The following is a 20,004-nucleotide window of genomic DNA, read 5'->3' as shown; positions in this document are numbered from 1 at the left end:
CTTAATTCTTTGTTATCCTGCCAAACGCCGGCTAAAGCTTTAGCATCTGCGGCGAACAGAGGAATGCACCCTTCAAGGTTTTATGGCTGATGGAAATCCAGCTGGTAATTCCGGAGTGCGCGGAAATGCACCGGCGAGAACGCGGAGAACCGTAAAACTTGTGTACCAGCGCGCGTTGTACGGTCGATGCATTCAATGCATCGCGTATAATTTGACCCTTTAAACAAGAAAAACACGCATGTGTGCCCGCGTGTAGTTTATTTCTACTTTTTTTGCACCCTCTTATTTCGTTTAAAATGATTTTAACTTTTCTACTTTTTTTCCACCCCCTTCTTTCGTTTAACACAGTTTCAATCGAGTCATTATAGAATACCGGGTCGTTCCAGATATCTCACTCTCTCTCTTTTTCTTTGTCTGTCTTTCATCTTGCTCACGGAAACATTGGAAACTCTGGAATAAGATGATACTGGAGTAAAAGATGGAAAATGAAAATTACGATTTTCTGAATTTGTACGTAGGATACGCAGGCTTCAGAGAAATAGTAAGCTTAGTTGGTTGGAGGTTGGCTGGATTATATACATAGTAAGACTCGCTATAGATTTTGGATTGGACGAATTGTAATTTAATTAGATTTCGTGGAACGTGTAATAACATGGAGAATTCATTTTGCACGTGTAAACTAGTCCCATGAACTAAGTGTTTACATTTCGCTTATTAAACGTTTGTGGCCGACTGAACACGGAAATTTAATTTGTGTTTAATTGGATCGCCAGCAGCTGACTAAAGATACATCTGCACATGAAACATTCGTGATTCTGCGAGGAGGCGATGAAGTCAAAAATGTACGAATCGTAACTAAGCAAGTGCGAGCAAGCATCTTCTTCGAATCGCGTTTTATCCACAATTCTGTTTTTTTGTGTTAACAAGAAATAAAAATAGCGGGCATCATATTTCTCCTCAATTTATGAAATACAGAATGACGTTGTATTTTCTATTTGTCTACGCTGCCAACTTGTTCGTAAACATTCTCGCTTTGTTTATTTACATTGCAAGCATTTGTTTGTTTATTTAGGTTTTTAATATTTATGTTTGCCACCATGTATCTTCATATTCTATAGAGATTTTTGTGTCACGAAATTGTCAGAAAAATCTATTATCTTCTCAAGCAACGAGAAACATCTGAAGATATTCCAAGATCGAAAGAACGCCCGAGTAAAAGTTTCCATAAATTATTACGTACGATTTTTCGAAATTTTCCACTCACCGTGAATTATGAATTATTTAACGGGGAAACGAAAACAAAGTTTGTTAAGATACCGATACGAATGCAAAAATATTTGAGTAAATTGACTGGAATGGCGAAGAAATGCAAAAAGGGAATCGCCAATGTAACCGCTGCATCTGCGAGCGCACTCGCGCTCAACCGCCGAGTGGATGGTTTTTCATCCCTCCATCGGGATTAACGTTTTTTTTTCCTTTTCGAAATCAAATATAAATATTCTAAAATAATATTCCAATACCCTGAAACGATAACTGCAAAACTCCATTTTGCTGAAATTCCATTGAAATTCACGTTCGGAAGAGTTCTGCGTCGAAAATGAACAACATTTTCGAGCCAAACCCAACGAAAGATACATTTTATAAATATAAGGATATAACCGGAGGAAATATTACTGAATATTTCGATTAAATCGTTATCGTTAAAAGAAAGTAGAAAAGAGACGAACTCGCAAAAACGGAGGTTCGTGTCGATGATAAATAAATGATAATTAAGAGTCGGGTTTCGTTGATAATGTTATCACCCATCGTCGAAAAAAAGACGAATGGATTCGCAACACACTGTATTTATCTCGAAACGCGCGAATAACAAATGATTCTTTTCCGATAAATTAATAATCAAATTTAAAAATTAACCTCATTATACATAGATAAACGAGAAAATATTTAAGTAACTCGTGACATAAAAAATTCGACAAAGCAAATGTATAAATGTAAGAAGCAGAAGAAGTAAAGAATTGAATTGCAACGTATGCAAAATACAATTCGTCCTTTTTCGATTCAAATAATATTGTTGTACTCTACACTAAAGCTACTTTAAGCTATTCTATACCTCAACTCACTCGATGTTACTCTTGTTTTGTATAGTTTACGACGCTCTGTGTTACTTTTATAACGCCTCTGTTTATCAGTTGCTTTTAGTCTCACGATTATTCATCGTTCGTTTCGTCGTGATTTGTCGTCGTCACCGAGAAATTTATTGTCTCTCGTCTTGTTCAGCTATAAATTGCCCAACGACGCGTGCACTAACGACCAAGAGGCGAACGACGGCAACGGCGATGGCGGCATAGCGTGCCTTGAAATAACGCATGCTATTAGATTTATCAAAACGACATCGTTGCACAGATAAAAAACGTGAAATCGGTGCCGGCAACGATCAGACTGAAAAGAAAGAACGGAGCTTTCAATGCGACGCAATCCATATAAGAGACTTCTGCACCATCTTAAAGGTCAAACCCTTAAATCCACCGTTGCCAATGACAACCTGCTTGGTCGATCGAAAGCACTTTCTAGTCCATTATTTTTCGATTTTATATATCGCACATTCAAAAAAGGAAGGAAATCACCATCCTCCAACTCTCCTCCCCTCGATCGCTGCCAGATACAAGAACAAGATAGAAGAAATCTAGATGAAGATCGTCTATCTTGCAATCGTCTATTTTTTTCTTTTTATATACTTGTCGGAGATGAAAGGAAAACCGGAGTCCTCCCTTTGCAATTTTGGGAAAGTCTTCTAATGCTTTAGCCTAGATTCTATCATAGCTGTAATTAAGCAATTGTTGTCATTCAATCTGATTGTAATTGTTCGATATTTGTGATAGCGAAAGTGGGTTCGAGGTGACAACCGGTCGCCAAACGTAGCCACGGTCACGGGATAAACGTTTTGCCTGACGAAGGTGTGGATCGGTTGTATTGTTCTCCCTAGAAATCACATAGAATTGTATTTTGGAGATGTCGATATAATGGGACACACGTTGTATTAGGAATCAAACTCCAGACAGAAACTGCCTAGCAACGGCGTTTGGATCTTTCTCGATGCTTCCAAAGAGTATACAACAAACTTTTGGCAGAAACTGCCTAGCAACGGCGATTAGAACCTTCTCGATGCCTCCAGCGAGCATATAACAAACAAATGCAGTCGTACAGCGAGAAAGATTTTCATCAGATCATCATTCGTGTGATCGCCTTGGAAAGTGATACATCGAGCAGTTTACCGAGCATCTCAGCAATCGTATTTTTGTGTCTAAAATTATTCTGCGCATAGTAGAGAGTTATCCCGCTGACCGTGGATTCGTTTGAACCCAAGAACATTGTTAATAGCGTTTATTAAACTCATTATTCGTTAAACTTATTATTCGTAAAACATATTATTCGTTGATCTTATTATTCGTTAAACTTATTATTCTTTAATCTAATCATTAGTTAAACTTATTATTTGTTAACCTTATTATTCATTAAACTCGATATTCGTAATATTTTGTAAAATCTTGTATATATGCGTAAATATAATCTCTGTTTTGTAAAACGATGGCTAATTCAAACGAAGAATCGTTACGCGCCTTAAATTCTAATGTTAACCCGACATACTTATTTTCTATAACAATTAATTATATGTATATATAAATATATTTAAGTAGAAAATAACCTTATAATTTGATTATATTGAAAGAGCGAACAGACGATTAGATACAGCAAAGTATATCACGTAAAAAGATAATCGTCCACTTTGATCGCTGCATTGTACACCGCTTTATCCTCGATTTTCTGAAATTTACCTTGAAACTCCTTCTCAAACTGTCTCAAATGCCTGCAACCAGTTCAATCGATACGTTATTTCCACTTCTCTATCTTTGAAACCGTATGTGCACGTACTTGAATTGGTTTTTCGCTAACTGATGAGACAACAAGATTTTTTCGATAAGTGGCTTCGAGTATACGCTCGCGAGATCCTTGATACTGCAATGAACGTCAGCCTCTTCCTCGGTTAAAAGGATACAATTCCACGGTGACCACTCCTCGTTTACGTCGTATCGAACGATCCGTAATAGGAACATATCTCTATTTTCACTGACTACAGAGTGGCCGTGCCAAATATTGTTCACCAAATGGTACATGTCGTGTTTTTGCATCATAAACGCGATGGCCGAAGGTGATTCTCTTTTCGTTTCCTCATAGCGCACACAGTCCAGTAGAAATTTGTAAGGGTCGTAGTTCACGTGTCTAATATTTCGTTCACGCAACCAAGTACAACCTTAAAGCAGTAAAAAAGAAAAAGTTTAATGCATATTTTCCGTTTAAATTTTTCGAGAAATTTAACGTCAAACGAGATCGATAGTACCAACGCAAGTAGACAGCCTTTTCATCCTTCCATGAACAGTGAACTGGTGAATAGGAAGCAATTTCAAACAACTGTGACACAATTTCGTTATAGGTTCAATTGGTTCTCGCAATTTTTCGTCATCTACGTTCTTACAAAAGTATCTGTCGTTGTTCACGCAACAGCACGAGTGCGACGTCCGTAAAAAGTTCAAGTAACTGTCTACATCGTGAAAGAGAAAGCGGAAAGAAGTTTTGTTAACAATTCTTCTGCCACCTTGGAACGTCACAGGACAAAATCTCGTATATTATTTTTTTCTTACAAACTATCCTTTCTCGAAAGTAGCCTAGTGACATGCGTTTCATCCCCCTTGCCAAGTAGGTCAGCTCTTCGTCCAAGAGTCGTATCAAATGGAAAACAGACACACAGTTGTGTAACTCCAACGATTTCTTCAGTATCGTGAGCATCTCCATGCGTTCCTCGCGAGTAACATCGTAGTTCATCAACGAGTCGTAAATCATTTTCAATTCTCTTGCCTTCTGGTTTCTCATTGTGTCCATTTCCAGCAATTTATTCTTGTAACCGTTCCACAAAATAGGCTTGCAATTAACTGCAACAAATTTCGCGCGTTTCCGCTTCCTGTAGCGCTGCCTCACCGCCTGTCTTTTCTCGTCGATTACATTCAACATTTCTATGGTTTTTTCCAAAATTTCGTGATTTTCTGCACATCTGGCAGGTTTAAAGAAACGTAGCTTCGCGCATTCAAGGCGATCGCGTCTCCATTTTTCAACCAAACCATATAACAGATCAAAATCCGATCGAGTTTTGGGATGAATTGTTCGAAGAATTTCCTGCTGATGCCTCTTCCTGAGACGTCAATCGATATATATAATATGGTTTTGAGCGACTTTGTACATTTCACGTGTTTTAAATGCTACATACCTGTATAACATTATCTTTTCTGCTTCGTATAGCTTACAACCTTTGACTAACTCTCGGTACTGTCTCGCATATTCTTTGATATACTTCAATAATTTGTATATTCTATAGTTTCTTTGGATAATTCGCGCCTTTCCATCGTAATCCAGCCGTTTCATCATTTCTTCGTATGTTTCGTATGGTTTTGATGTTACATATTTATCCGATTCGGCCGATATAAAGTAATCAGATCTAAACAGAGAGAAAGATATAAATTAACGAAAAAGAATGATAAAAGAAATTCTCGATTATTGAAACCAAGCAAAGGAAACTAAGAAATTAAAGGAGGAATTGAAAATAAAATTAGAAGTATTTGTTTTAATTTAAATGGAAGAAAACCACGTATACCGCCACATCTGTGTTGGGTGAACGCATGGTGTTTGCGTAAATACATCTGTCCAAGAAATATATTGCACTTTTTTACTGCACTTTTCTTTTTCTGGCTTCCTTAGGGGGCCTGTTTGCGATTCGGCATTTAAATACTCTACTTGGGTAATTTTATGCTTCCATCCTCCCAAATAAGGTTTTTTTATTCTTCGATCTTCCACTTCTACGGAACGGCAGCAAACCATTTTGAAATTTTGTATATATTAATAGGCGTTTTAAACGTTTTAAACAAAAAAATATTTGCTTAGTTAAAACGACTTGGTTTTAAGGAATAATAGATTAGATGTTGAATATAGATGCAAACTCAAACAAATCTGGTTATTCATTTTTTTATTGATATTCATGTATATATATATATATAACATAATGTATTATTATTGGATAATGTTATTTATTAAATACACAACCATTTCAGAGTATTATTTTTATTAGACATACATCACTTTCTCTTCTTTCTGATTTTACAGTGAAATTTAGTGTTTCAGTTTAATGTTACAATATTCTCTCGTTCCTGTACAATACAGAATTTAATAATGTATAAATCATGTCTTCCTAAAATGTAGGGAATATAATACTCATAGACGCAAACAATTTAGATCACGTTTGATTAATAATGTTACGGATTGTTATTATAAAAAAGATTGTTATCGGAACATGTGTTACATAGCTGAAGCCTGCAATATATATTCAAAATGTTGCAGATGTCACTAACAAGAACTGTTAACAATTTCATTGATAAGATGTGTTACTATACAACATTTTGAGACTATACATTCTATACTTTTGTTATTTACATTTCATAACGATCTGTAAATTTCACGAACCTTATCTTCAAACGACCGACGCATTCATTCTTAATATCCACATGAATTCACTTAAAACATACGATTTATGATAAACTATATACAAATATCATTTTCATTCTTTATAGAAATTTATCCACAAAATATGTATGATAAATAATATATATCTGTACAATGAAGGGTGTATCGTTAATAAAACAAAAAAGGGGGGGAGCTTTAAACATTGTATTAGACAAAAAAAGGCATCCAAAATCAACAACACAAAAATATTTTCTGCACGATTAGAGCTAGAATAAATAATATGTCATTTATAGCATGAAATGATGACCGTTGCAAATGATTTAGATCAATTTTATCAATGGGAAATGTTGATGATACGAGAAGTCAAATACTGGAGGTTCTTTGGAATCCTTTTTATGCCCATCAGCGAGTAACTTTAGAACCACGAAATTCGTTTTCGCCACTTTTAATAAATCATTGATCTGTAAATCAAGCGCTATAATGAGTAAAATATGTTTAATACAAACATAGGAATCGAAAGGTTTAAAAATATTTACCTCATTTAGAGTACTAGAATTTTGTGGATAAAAAGACAAAGCTCGTTCTAACATATTTCTAGCTTGATGAAAATGACGACAACCGGCTAAGTACAGCATTTCACTAGTAACCTTTTCCTAGGAAAATAGAAGTTAAGAAAAAATGCTCCATGCTAGTTAAAATCAAGAAGAATAGGCCACTATACTCACGTTTCTTTTATGCATCTGTGCATTCGTCATATCTAAGAATTCTTGATAATGTACCGGAGGTGGAGTGAGTAACGAAGAAAATGGTAATAACCTGTGCTCATATCGTACTCGTTCTGAATCAAATGGCGACTCGGGAAGTGGTATTTTACCATCCATACGAAAACCAACTAAAGCCTATAAAACAAATTTTATAGATGAAATTAAATCATGAAGATAACATTTTATAAAAAAATCAGACATGCGCAATTTACTTTGTAATATCCTCCACATATATTTTGCATCGCTTGATACATTAATATTTCTAAATTGTACGGTCTTGATGTTGATTTTTTCTTCTTGTTTTTCGCACTTTTCTTACCACCTCTACCTTTATGTGTATCATTATGTACATCATGTTCCATCAAGAACGTATTGGCTCTTGTAATAGCCGATACTAGCCATCCATAAAGAAATTCATATAGGTACCAAAATATATAGTGATATTCATGCACCGAATATAATTCCAATTCAAAGCCACTTAATAAATACATGACCATAACTCGTAGTGTATGATACAAGATCCATGTTCCGAAACAAGCTAAATGTGACCTTGGTGTATCACTTTTCATTGACAAGGCATGTAAAAATCCATCAACTCTTTCAGCCTGGCAAAATTTCAAACATACATTAGTTTGAAGTTATGAAATATTCCAATGTTATGAAATATAAATTAGCTTTTAAACTCACTTCATCCTGTAATATTGCAAAATCATCCAATAAATGTGCTAATTTGTCTCTCTGTCTTGCTCTATTATGGCCAGTAAGTTGCAACAAACTACCAAAGAGACCCACACAATGAGATAAAAAACTATCAACATATTCCTTAGCTTGATGATTTTGAAGTAACGTGCTCTTTGGCATTAGTACCGGAGGTGCTATGAAATTCCGCGCTGCATCTTTCAAAACATCGGCAAAATTTTGCACACCAAATACTCGATTTGTTGTAGGTAAATAAACTATTTGCAACATTGATCTGGATAATATACATGGACTTCGTCGTGAAAATTCTAAAAAAAAGTCCTAAAAAGAAATCAGTGTACTTGGAATTTATGCCAAAAATTTTTAGTAACCTATAGATTTTGTCTTACCAAAGCTGCATGAAAACCATTCTGATTAGTAATCGTAGTAACTGTTCGAAATCTGTTTAATAGCTCATCCAAATATTTTAAAGCCTCTAGTCTTGGCTTTATTTTTGTATACCGTGGAAATGTTGGTGGTAATAATCTTTGATTCACCATAGGGTCAAACCCCATAATATTTGGATAATTTGCTACAATCATTACATAATACATGATGTAAACTATATACTATGACGTAAACTATAAATTTTGAAAAACTTACATATTTCATCAGCTTTTTCTCCACTGTTTACTGTTTTAATCATCATTTGAATCATATAAGAACATCTTGATAACAATGTATGACAATCGTTTAAATTTTGTTGCAACTGTTCTTTCTTTCCCATTAATGATAAAATTTGATAAAATATTTTTGTAAATCTAATTCTGGCATAGAGTGCTAATCTATCACCATACTGAAAGAAATAATAACAATTTCAGTAATTAGTTATATCCTTAGTCGTTCACAAAAGTTCAATAAATGTATCTTGTGTTCCAAAACATGCACCTACTTCTTTCTCTGATACTATATGAATTGGTTTTATTCTTTTCCCAGGTAGTTCATCTTCTACTTCTCTCAGCATGGATATGATTTTTTGTTCTGTAATATCCTGTTGCAATCTATAACCATAAGTAACACTCTGGAAATCTTCTTCCTCAAAAACTAATGCTTTATTGATGCAATCTTTAATTATTTCAATTATTTTATATACAGCATAACAAAAGGTTCTCAAAGGTTTATCCACTATTTGACTCGGTTGGTGAAGATATAAATTAGTGAAAACTGTTTGCGCTAAACTATGGCCTTCAAGCCAAGACACTATGCACGCATATGTTGAATCTATTATTCCTATAACTTCTGATGGTGTCAAATTGTCCAATTTCAATGCACCAGAGTCAACAGCCTGTGTAAAAGTGCATGGTTTGTTGTTGCCTCTATTACATAGCATGCCAACATCCATTTTTGGATCCATCATTTCAATTGCAGACATGGCCTCAAATAATCCAAATAACTCATCACGCAATAGTTCACCCAATTCCAACTCTAAATAAACATAACAATAAAGTGTTTTGTATTGTATTAAATAAATATTTTGTATATAAAATATTGTTTCGATTAATTCATATCATTAATCATTATAAATTAATTTCCCATTAAATAGTGATACTTAAATGCTAACAATGTTATTGGATAAAATTACATGATTATTTGAACAAAACAAGTTGTATACAAATGAAAACTAAATTGTCTCTACCATAATAAAACAAAAAAATATGAGGGGGAGAAAAAGAAATAAAAAAGAACTTGTAAAGCAAGCATTTGCAAAGGAGAAAATAAGTTTGTAAATAAGCACCTGTAATGGCATCGAAAAATTCTTGGGTAATATCCACCCAATTGTAAGTAACTTGGTCGAATCTGCAATGTAAATAGATATAAAAATTAAAAAATATCGCCGAGAATTACAAATAATGTTATACGTTAGGTTATTTTCCCAAAGCCTAGCTGTAAACGTAACATTCTTATTTTAATATTTCCATGTAATTACACGTTAGTTATCAGTGATTTTTCTATTACAATTAATATATCACAACTCACTGTGATTCTTTATCTTCGCCCATGTCAACCGAATTCTGTTCTTCTACCATGGTCGCCATTCTTGCAGACTGACCTGTCACATTTAACGGCACTGCCAACAGTAGAAGCTTCTACATAATCCTCGTATCAAAAATTAACCCCTGAGAAGCTCCCCTTACGTCAAACAGGAGTTATATACTCACAAAGTCTTGAAATTATTGAATAAGTATAAAATCTCCTATATTGTTGTATATTTATCAGATGAAATGTATTTAGACAAATCATGTGTAGATATACAATGAAAATATATATTCAGATAAAATGATTTTAAGAACGTTTATATTCAAGCATTTGAATTTATGACAATTTCAGGTATCCAAAACATACTGTAAACTAAAGAGCAATCCACGGAAATAAGCGTTAATGTTTTGTCTTGTTTTATGTTTAGTAATTTTATTTCAGATTTCAAATGGATGATAAAGTATGGAAGAATAAAGTCTCGCTATATTTTGAAAATATTCTCTGTCACTATCAAAATTTATTTGAATACTAATGTTATTTTCAGGAACTTTTAAACAAACTGAAAATACTCTGTCAAATAGGATTCGAATTACAAAAATTGTATAACTTGTTACGATTAATGACGATTGATTTGAAAAAAATTATAGATTATTTCACTTCGTTAAATTATAATTAATTTTTTATTCTTATTAACGGGGTTAGATTAATGATATTTATTAACACTTTGGTAAAGTACATAAATTTAATAATATTTCTTCTAGGTGAGTGAGTTAAAGCATTTTTGAATATAAATATTTGATCTCTGTGTATATATTTAAATAAATCTGCAAAATGAAAAAACATATAATGAAATTGGTACATTAGGTAGGTGTTATGAATTAAATGTTCTACAATTTAATTAATCATAAATTTTTATAGGTTATAACAAATCAGGATAAATTTAATCTCTTTATGTAAGTAGTTTATTACTATTGTCGTTTGTAACATGAAAATATTATAATCCCTAGGACGATACATTTTCTAAATGAAAATTTTAGTTTTACATAGGAATTATCCTTAACGATTCCTTTGCACTCTTTCCAGGTGTTATATATATATATATATATATATATATATATATATATATCATTGTCAGCATAGCGTAACCGTGCATTTTCTGCTGCATTATACAGAATACATATTCTAGTCATACACACATATATATTCACCTGTATACATATATATTATGTTAAATATCTATGTATCTTCGCTTATGGGTCAGCATTGGCTCGATTCCAAGAATATTTTACAAATTTGGAGCTGTTCGAAGTCTGCTCAATAAAAAAAAAGAAAAAAATTGCATGAATCTCTTACGTTTGATCGGTTTTATCTTTGACGAGAACTTATTAAAATTTGGACATAATGGGGATTATATTATCAAGATTTCGCGTAAGTCTCCGGTAGTATGTAAATAACATTAATACTGTATTACTGAGGTTAACATTTTGTCATGTTATAAATCTTTTACTAAGCATTCAAAAATAATTTAGATATAATATTTTATAACAAATGCTTAAATTTTTAACGCATAATGTATTATGTTTTATAATATTTAAATGCAATTAATTCAAACACATTTCTTTATATATGACAAATTTTTAGGTTAGGCGCGAAAATAAGGAAGTTTTGAATAAGTTTGCTAAAGAATAACTTTGTTATCATAATATATAACAATATAAATTCTTAAACATTTATAATTTATGATTTTTGTAGCTTAATGTCTATAACCATATTTGAATAAGATTTCCAATATTGAATAATTAATTAACATTGACTTTTAATATATGCAGAATTCTCGTACAATATAAAATTATTATTCAATGATATTACGTTCAAATTATTTAAATTTTGTCAAACCAAAAAGGCAGAAAGTAATATATACATACAAAGTAAAAATACAAGAAAATAAAAATGTTTGAAAATACATACAAATGTTTGTAACTGCTTTGTCTTAAAAAATTGTATAAAGATACTTACCTATTTTATGTTGTATAATAAAAATTATTATATAAAAATAAAGTATTATAACCTGAAACATAACATAAATTTCCATTTGAATTTGATAATTAAATTTCATTTTCATTTAAAATATGTTAGTATATAAATAAGTACAATGAGAGAAGAGAGAGAGAAAGAGAATATTATATATGGAAATACTTTTCCTTTTATTACAAATGTAATTGGGTTAAAACAAATTATTTTTATATTTCAGAGGAAGAAAACAACAATTGAAATTTTGGAGGATCTTGATGCGGTAAAATATTTATATTCTTTTACTTGTATTTATGTTGATAACTAGATAAGTAATCGAAAATTCCTTCTTTAACAGAAAATTAAAGAGATAGAAAGATATGGATATAGTACAGAACAAAGACATAAAAAGATTGTTGGAACTCTGATATTATACAGTGTGATACTTTATATTATAACAGCATTCATTTTTTACTTCTATTTCTTCCCTGCATCACTATATGATCAAATATTTTATATCATTCCACTGTTAATTTTTCCAATTTTGTAAGTATTTTAATTGTATTTATTTCTTTTACTAAATTATTCAAGAGGTGTGACAAAATGTATCTCATTGTCGCAGAATATTGCTTACAAAAAAGATGGTAACCTGGTATTATAAATGTAAAATTTCTAAAAATCAAGATAGATTAAGTAGTATGCAATCTGAAAAAAAGAAAATTCTAGATGAAGTTACAGAGACTGAAACATATAAAAAAGCTAAAGAAATTCTGTTAAAGTTTGCACCTGATCAATTAAGAATGACTCCAGTAAGTAAATCTATAATATAATTTCTTTATTTTAGTTACATAATATAATCTTTACAAATTTTTAATAATTGAATTATTTTTACATCTTTCAGTTGTCCCCGCAGGTTTGTATTTTACACGATAAAATATATGAAGAATGAATTTTTGATAATTATGAGTATCTTTTTGGATAAGAAAGTACTAGAGAAACATTTGAATATATAGAAGATAAAAAGTCTAGTAAAAGATTCTTTCATTTTAGACAACTTTTAAAGTGTCATCATCAGCAGAAACTCCTAAACGATCAAGTACACCACAGCATATAATATCTCCAGTATCACCTTCTACGGAACTGAGAAGACGTATAATAATAAATCAAAATCAACCACTGAATGTGCATAGTGGTATACCTGCTAACACTGGTCTTGTCCCAGTTGGCACAGCTCCCACTCAGAATCCATTAAATACTTCCTTCCAGGGTGGTATTAGACCAGTTAATACTCCAATTCGTGATTATCGTTAGTATTTTCAGGACTACGATTGCTAATTTTTATTTTTTTAATTTATTAAAAATTAATTTATTCAAGTAAAATTTTTTTTATTGAGGTTTTTTGTTACTAGGAACTCCGTTACCACGTCCAGTATTACCGCGGCAAAGGACTTATTTGGATCGATTGATTGATTATCTTGTTGGAGATGGTCCATCGAATCGATATGCATTAGTGTGTCGAAATTGTGAGTCTCACAATGGGATGGCTCTCAAAGAGGAATTTGAATATTTCGGTAAACATTTGTCATAATCTGCCAAAAAGAGTTAAGTATAAAGATTTAATTACGTTACTAAATATTCAAAATATATGTATTTTGATTTTGTAGGATTCAGATGTTGTTATTGCAACTTTTGGAATCGTGCAAGAAAACAGAAGCCATCTGCTCCGAAATTAACGTATAATGTTGCACATAATAGTTCATCTTTAAATACTTCTGAATATGTAGCATCTGATCCAAATGTAGCCGAACATTTAAAACCTCCGCAAACGGAATCAATAAATGCATCGGATACAGGTTTGAATAAAAAGAAAGCTAATGTATAAACTGTTTGGGATTGAAGAAATAATTGGAATCAATCGAAAATAATTTTTAGATTCAGATATCGAAGTCGTTGAGCGACCAACAGAAGCATTGGAAAAGATTGAACACGTTACTGAACCAGTTAAAGATACATGTGGTAAGTAACGTTGTTGTTAATCATACTCATAATCTAATATATTTTTTGGTATTATAAATAATTACAATCACAGATGAACCAAACAATGCCGAGCCACACAATGCGGAATCGGACACTATGGAGTCCGAAACGAAAGAAGCACATAATTGTGACGAGAGTGATGAAAAAATGGATATCGACGAATCATCGTCTTAAAAAAATATATTTTGGAATAATTTATAACACGAAACTTTTTGTTATGAAACGTTATGTGTTAACAAAATATATTTTGAAATAATGTGCAACATGAAATTTTGTTCAATCTCAATCGTAAGATCTGCAAAAGGTCCACCCTAAGTCCATGCTTTATAATGAATCCTTACTATATAAGTAAAATATATACTTACTAAATAATCGTGATATTGGGTTCTTTTGCAAATTTTTCTCTGAGATAAATCTTTCATAGTTACGTCAATCCAAATCTGCCATCTTTACTAGTGATGAATCTGAACTCTTAGGAATAAAAAAACAAATAAACAAAAAAACAACCTGTAAAAAAAAAGAAAAGCATAGATAATCTAAGAATATTTTTTCGAAAACTGATCGGCTATTTGTTGTCTTTACGCGGGAGGATAATTATAGGTATTTTATAATTTTCAATTAGTTCCGCGCTAGAAATGGGGTGCGCTAATGTCGCAGCCTCTTGGCGCTTTTCTATGTGCTTAGTAGCAGCTGTTAGTAGTCGCTATGTTATATTCTTTTATGTCAAATAAAATTTTTAAATTATTAAATAAATGTAATTGTTTTAATTGTTTTGTTGTAGTTGATTTCTTATTTATCAGAAACAATATATTTAGAAAAATAATATAGTAAATATACCATGAAAATAAGAATTATTTATTATTATCCAAATAAAATGGTTTTAAGAACACTTGCATTCAAACTTGTTTGAATTTGTGATAATTTCGGTTGATCAAAGAAAAACATTGTGGAATGAATGCATAATATTAAGTTAATTTTCAAATTATTTTTCTTGTATCTATTTCTACAAACTTTCTTTTAAATGGATAATAAGGTATACAAAAGTAAAGTTTCATTGAATTTATGTAAATATTAATGCGTTACTTTCAGGAGCTTTTTAACGAACTGATAGCACTTCGACAAATGCAACTCGAACTCCAACAACTTTATACTTTGTTACGTTTAATGAGGATTGATTTGGAAAAGATTATAGGCAATTTTACTTCGTTAAGTGGTAAGTATTTTTTGTTTTCGTTCATTTTCGTTAAACTTTGTTAACACTTTGGTAAAGTACATAAACGGAAATATCTGTTTTAGATGAATGAGAAAAGGCATCTTTAAATACATTTATATATATTTGATCTCTGTGTATATATTTAAATAAGTCTGCAAAATGGAAAAGGAAATAATATTAGGAACATCATCGTCATCATCTCTGCGAAGAAAATCTTTTGTACTACAAAGTACATTATCACCCAAATTGGTAGAAAACAATGACGAAGCTGAAAGATTGGCTAGACGTCATGAATTAAATGCTTCCACAGCATCAGTAGAAAATTTAAGCACAAATAAAAAACGAAGATCTTTGGGTCTTGGTTTTCTAGCACATATGCCGACACATGAGATAAAGGATCGTATGGCTGAATGTATAAAACTTAATATTGAAAACAAGATTAATGTGAAAAATGCATTTAGTCTTGAAATAATTGACTTCATGTCCTATATGATAAAAAAACAAGATGCCAACATATCTAATTTGCAAGCAGCTAGTACATCTTTAGATGTAAGCACAAAAATCTATGGTTTTCGTGTAGATGGAGTTTATACTGAAATAATGAAAATAGCTAGTGGAATAGATAAGCAACAAAATGATAGCTCAATTGATGAAGTAAATGGAGAGCTAAATACCGAGCAAGGAGATCAAGTGAAAGATATAAGAATACATAAGAAAAAGGGGAAAAAGAAAAACAAACAGAAGATTTTTAGTACGACAGATAGCTTAAAAGGAACTGTAGAAATTATGAAGCCTTCTTTGTGGATAATGGAAAATGAGGATTCACAAACTACAGATGCATTATATCAAGTAATGCTGTCAAATCATGCAAATTCAAACTATTCTTTACATTTATATCATGATGTTATTGTGGATGTTGTAGAACAAAAAATAGACAAAAAAGACGCAAAAATAATTATTCCCCAAATGGAAGATTTTTCTAAATTAGAAATATGTCCACTTTTAACCAATTTTGAATTTCAAAATTGGATCAACGATATTGAGAAAGAAACAGGAGAAGGAGAAGAAGAAGATAAAGGTATAAAGTCAAAGAGTGACAATGAAAGTGGATTTCAGTTTGATTTAGATGCTAGCTTACCATCTGAGGAAGAAGTGCCTCATGATGATATGAATTATTTAGATATTCAAGATGATGTGGAAAATACAGAGAAATGTGCAGAGGTACAAAAATCAACAGAAAAAATTGTAGACTTATGTAAAGTTTTATCTAATGTTGGAGTGATTAAAACATCTGAGTATTCCTTCCTTCAGAAAAGTTTGAATATACACTGGGCTGGTCCATCTCATTGGAGAATAAGTAATTTTTCAAAACTATCTGGAAGTAAAATTATCGCCGCTTGTCCACAGAAGCCAGGTAGAAAAAGAAAAGAAATAGAAATATGTTATGACGACAGTATAAAAACAACAGTAGTACCAAAATTTCTAGTAAGTAAAGTTACAAAGTTTGATGCTGCCAATTTAGAGTGGTATGAAGAAAGACTTACATTACCACGAGATATGCATTATGATATTGCAAGTGCTGCTAAATTGTACCTTCATGAATTAATACATATAAATATGAAAAAGGATCAATTAGATGCCACTCATGTATCTGATATAGAGAATTATAATTATGATAATGAAAATGATATATCAAATTATTGTCCATGTGTCTCTAATGAAGACTATGCATTAAATGAAGATAATAATGATCTTGAAAATAATGACGAAGTTGAAAATGATGAAGCAGAAGCACAAATGATTTTTACTGGAGATAACTTAGTAGCTATTCCTAAATTAACAAATAAGATATCCATTGCATATAGTACACGTGCTAAAAGAATCGATATGCGACAACTAAAAAAATCCATTTGGAAAAGCCTAACTATGTGCAATGATACAGAAAATATTGAAAACCGAGAAAAAGAAAATAGAATGAAAGAAAATAGATGTTTTAGTGAGGTTTGTAAAACATTACCGAATTTATTAACAAAAGCCAATATAGAAGTCCTAAGTTTTCCTATTTCTTTTGTATCATTGCTACATTTAGCAAATGAAAAGACATTAAAAATACAGTCTGTTCCAGATATGTCTGATCTTATCATAGAAGCAAGTTAAGTACATATATACTATAATCAACAATAAAATAACAGAATAATATTAAGTCCATAATAAAATGCAAATATTATTTTATATATTGTGATGACGTTATATAAATCGTGCATTAAAACAGAGTTTTATTAATATCTAGTTGTGTCTAGTTCTTTTCATTATTCTTTAATTACATTAAGTACATATATATATATGAACGAAAAATTTCTAACTTTTGTAAATATAATGTGAATAAATGAAAAATATAAACAACATAGACAATACGTATATTTATTGTTTTCTTTCTATTCTAATGTCACTTTTTCGGCTCGCTCACGCACTCTATCTTTATATCTTTATGTTAGAATCAATGTACTTTTAAGTCAATAACCTAAGCATTCTCCAAATTCTATCTTTTTATCATCTTCGACAGTATTAAGAAATTATCGTCAATGATTCACATAAAAATTAATGTTTGGATATGATTGGATCAAAGCGATATCTTTTGGTATCTATGGAAAAATGCATTCCACGCCGTTTTTACCGCAACATTTCAAATATGCCGATTGACGATGAAAAATCAAAATGTGCAAAAGATAAAGGAAATGGTCAAAAATCGAAAAAAGAAGCTAATGTTAACATCAAACCTCAATTAAAAAATTATGATTCCTTTTCACCAGATCATAAAGGTGACATAAAAGTTTGCATGATTGGAGGCGGCGAGTCATTGATGTACGCTGCTGTTCTTCTAAAACAATTTCGTCTTATAAAACGAATACATGTGGTAGATACAAAAGATTCATTGGCTAATGCAATTTTAGATATTAGTCATATTGACACATCACCTCGTGTAAAATATTTTAAAAGAAAACATTTAAAAGAAGCTCTTAAAGAAGTATGTATTTATTTATTAAACAATGAAACAAAATGAGCAGTACAGTCTCCAATACAACACTGACCCAACGTTGATAAAATTGATACGTAGAAATCGATATGATTTACAGATAGATATTATCGCATTGATGGATGAGACAAATGCTAATATTGATGTAAGTCCCGCAGCACAATTTGAGGCTGCATCAACATACGTGAACGAAATGGCTGAGCAAATGGTGCAATTGAGTTCAGAATCTTTGGTAGCTGTTTTTACTCGGCCAGTAACGGCTATACTTCCCATGGTGTCAGAAATTTACAAACTTGCTGGATGGTGGGATCCAGACAGAATTATTGGTTCCACTGCACATGATCGTATGCGAATGGAGGCATTAACCGCGAATCTTCTGGATTTAAATCCTGCATTCTTATCAGTTCCAATGGTTGGCGGGGCAGATTCAAACACTATTGTTCCCCTTTTGTCGTGTGCTTCTCCAATCAATCGATTTAACAATGTATGAAAATGTAGTCATTTACATTAAACTGTTATATATATTTAGGGAGAGAATTCTTTTATGCACATTCTAACACCTTATATAAAAAATTCATGTAGGCACAACAAGAAATGTTGTTACAATCATTACGTGCCGCAGATAAAGAAATGGCAAATATTGAATTTAAAGGTCCAGTGCTGTCTGATGGAGCTGCAGCTGCCAAATTAATCCTTGCGCTTGTCGAAGGACTTAGCGGTTATAAAAATGTTATTTCCTCTGCTTATGTACGATCAAATATTTTGCCGGGATGTCGCTACTTCACCAGCCAATTGCAATTCGGCCCAGGCGGCATACAAAAAAATTTTGGACTACCAAAGATGTCTGCTGCGGAAATAGTACTTGTAGAACAGGCAATCCCTTCTATCAATGAATATATCGAAATGGGATCGAAAACAGTACATAATAATAGACATATCACACTGAAAACTGTATAAATTCATCTTTTTTTTTTTATAAATGATTTCATCTTATATAAAAATTATACAACTCCATGGAGTTGTTATAATAATATCTTTGTTATTAAATGCAAACTAGCTTTTTTTTCAGGTAATTTAACAGGAAAGATGCCTAAATTTTTACCATTTACTCTCTACTGTTTCGTATACAATAAAAGTAATAGGAATGTATCGATTATTATGTGATCGACCATAATACCTCTGTTCTATTTATGTATGTATAATAATATCATGTTTGAAGTTTATACTGTATACATAAAAATTATACTTCAATATGTGTAGGAAAGATGAAAAATGTTAAAAAGATGCCTTAATTTTTGAGACGTCAAAAATTTGTCTCCTAAACATTGTTTTTATCTAAAAGGAACCTATTATATTTTCAATGTTTCGTCTAAATTAAAGGTCGTTCTCGGAAGAATAGCTGCAATTATTTTTACAAGTATTTATAATATTTTTAGTGATATATAATATTAACATATATTTTATTTATTTCTTTGCATTTCTTTCTTATTGATGCACAAGCCGAGTCGTTATTCTATAACATATACATACAATGTAGAGTTGTTCGTATCAGTTTGATTTGTAGTTTCAAACGGAGCGTATCTCGACTGGTGAATAGCCGATAGGAACGAACACGAAATAACAAGGAACGTAACTTAATACACATTTTAATTGAAAACAATATATTT

General features: G+C 31.5%; 5 protein-coding genes across 7 annotated transcripts in view; 3 read left to right on the top strand and 2 right to left on the bottom strand.

The window, feature by feature from the left end:
- LOC117164628 (zinc-ribbon metal-binding protein lunapark) overlaps positions 1-14,360 on the top strand; it is a 57,386-nt gene extending 43,026 nt beyond the window's left edge. Inside the window, exons 1-9 of one of the 2 annotated variants that reach the window (XM_033347781.2) lie at positions 11,262-11,471; positions 12,295-12,336; positions 12,412-12,599; positions 12,676-12,862; positions 13,104-13,359; positions 13,463-13,624; positions 13,718-13,906; positions 13,986-14,069; positions 14,143-14,360. In XM_033347781.2, the coding sequence (XP_033203672.1) occupies positions 11,445-11,471; positions 12,295-12,336; positions 12,412-12,599; positions 12,676-12,862; positions 13,104-13,359; positions 13,463-13,624; positions 13,718-13,906; positions 13,986-14,069; positions 14,143-14,264 (1,257 nt within the window). In that variant the 5' untranslated portion in view covers positions 11,262-11,444 and the 3' untranslated portion in view covers positions 14,265-14,360. Of the gene's footprint in view, positions 1-11,261; positions 11,472-12,294; positions 12,337-12,411; positions 12,600-12,675; positions 12,863-13,103; positions 13,360-13,462; positions 13,625-13,717; positions 13,907-13,985; positions 14,070-14,142 lie in introns of those variants that run through there. The other variant, XM_076619885.1, reaches the window with a different exon arrangement.
- On the bottom strand, positions 3,715-5,925 carry LOC117164646 (IQ motif and ubiquitin-like domain-containing protein). Its single transcript, XM_076619985.1, is given in 6 exon segments — positions 3,715-3,923; positions 3,926-4,309; positions 4,397-4,597; positions 4,698-5,242; positions 5,318-5,545; positions 5,702-5,925. Coding segments are annotated over 6 exon segments (1,746 nt in total). The 3' UTR covers positions 3,715-3,759.
- Naa35 (N-alpha-acetyltransferase 35) lies at positions 6,150-10,322 on the bottom strand. 2 transcript variants are annotated; one of them, XM_076619887.1, is made up of 11 exons: positions 10,226-10,322; positions 10,044-10,134; positions 9,802-9,863; positions 8,959-9,491; positions 8,670-8,862; positions 8,417-8,598; positions 8,016-8,348; positions 7,541-7,933; positions 7,290-7,463; positions 7,101-7,217; positions 6,150-7,025 (listed from the first exon to the last, which is right to left on the bottom strand). In XM_076619887.1, exons 1-11 carry the CDS (start codon positions 10,305-10,307, stop codon positions 6,885-6,887), a joined length of 2,301 nt encoding a protein of 766 aa, XP_076476002.1. In that variant the 5' UTR covers positions 10,308-10,322; the 3' UTR covers positions 6,150-6,884. The 2 variants fall into 2 exon arrangements, with proteins under 2 accessions (XP_076476002.1, XP_076476003.1); XM_076619888.1 differs by having other exon boundaries at positions 7,101-7,211.
- Positions 14,361-14,997: 637 nt separating the features above from the next.
- Positions 14,998-17,707, top strand: LOC117164627 (condensin complex subunit 2). Its single transcript, XM_033347779.2, has 3 exons — positions 14,998-15,123; positions 15,180-15,303; positions 15,387-17,707. Exon 3 carries the CDS (start codon positions 15,463-15,465, stop codon positions 17,458-17,460), a length of 1,998 nt encoding a protein of 665 aa, XP_033203670.1. The 5' UTR covers positions 14,998-15,123; positions 15,180-15,303; positions 15,387-15,462; the 3' UTR covers positions 17,461-17,707.
- A 31-nt stretch (positions 17,708-17,738) lies between these two features.
- On the top strand, positions 17,739-19,294 carry LOC117164629 (malate dehydrogenase, mitochondrial). Its single transcript, XM_033347782.2, has 3 exons — positions 17,739-18,328; positions 18,438-18,821; positions 18,920-19,294. Exons 1-3 carry the CDS (start codon positions 17,915-17,917, stop codon positions 19,292-19,294), a joined length of 1,173 nt encoding a protein of 390 aa, XP_033203673.1. The 5' UTR covers positions 17,739-17,914.
- The last annotated feature ends 710 nt before the right edge of the window (positions 19,295-20,004 follow it).

Source organism: Bombus vancouverensis, chromosome 7 (assembly GCF_051014615.1).
Source record: "Bombus vancouverensis nearcticus chromosome 7, iyBomVanc1_principal, whole genome shotgun sequence".
Lineage (NCBI taxonomy): Eukaryota > Metazoa > Arthropoda > Insecta > Hymenoptera > Apidae > Bombus > Bombus vancouverensis.
This window is presented reverse-complemented; position numbering and strand designations above follow the sequence as displayed.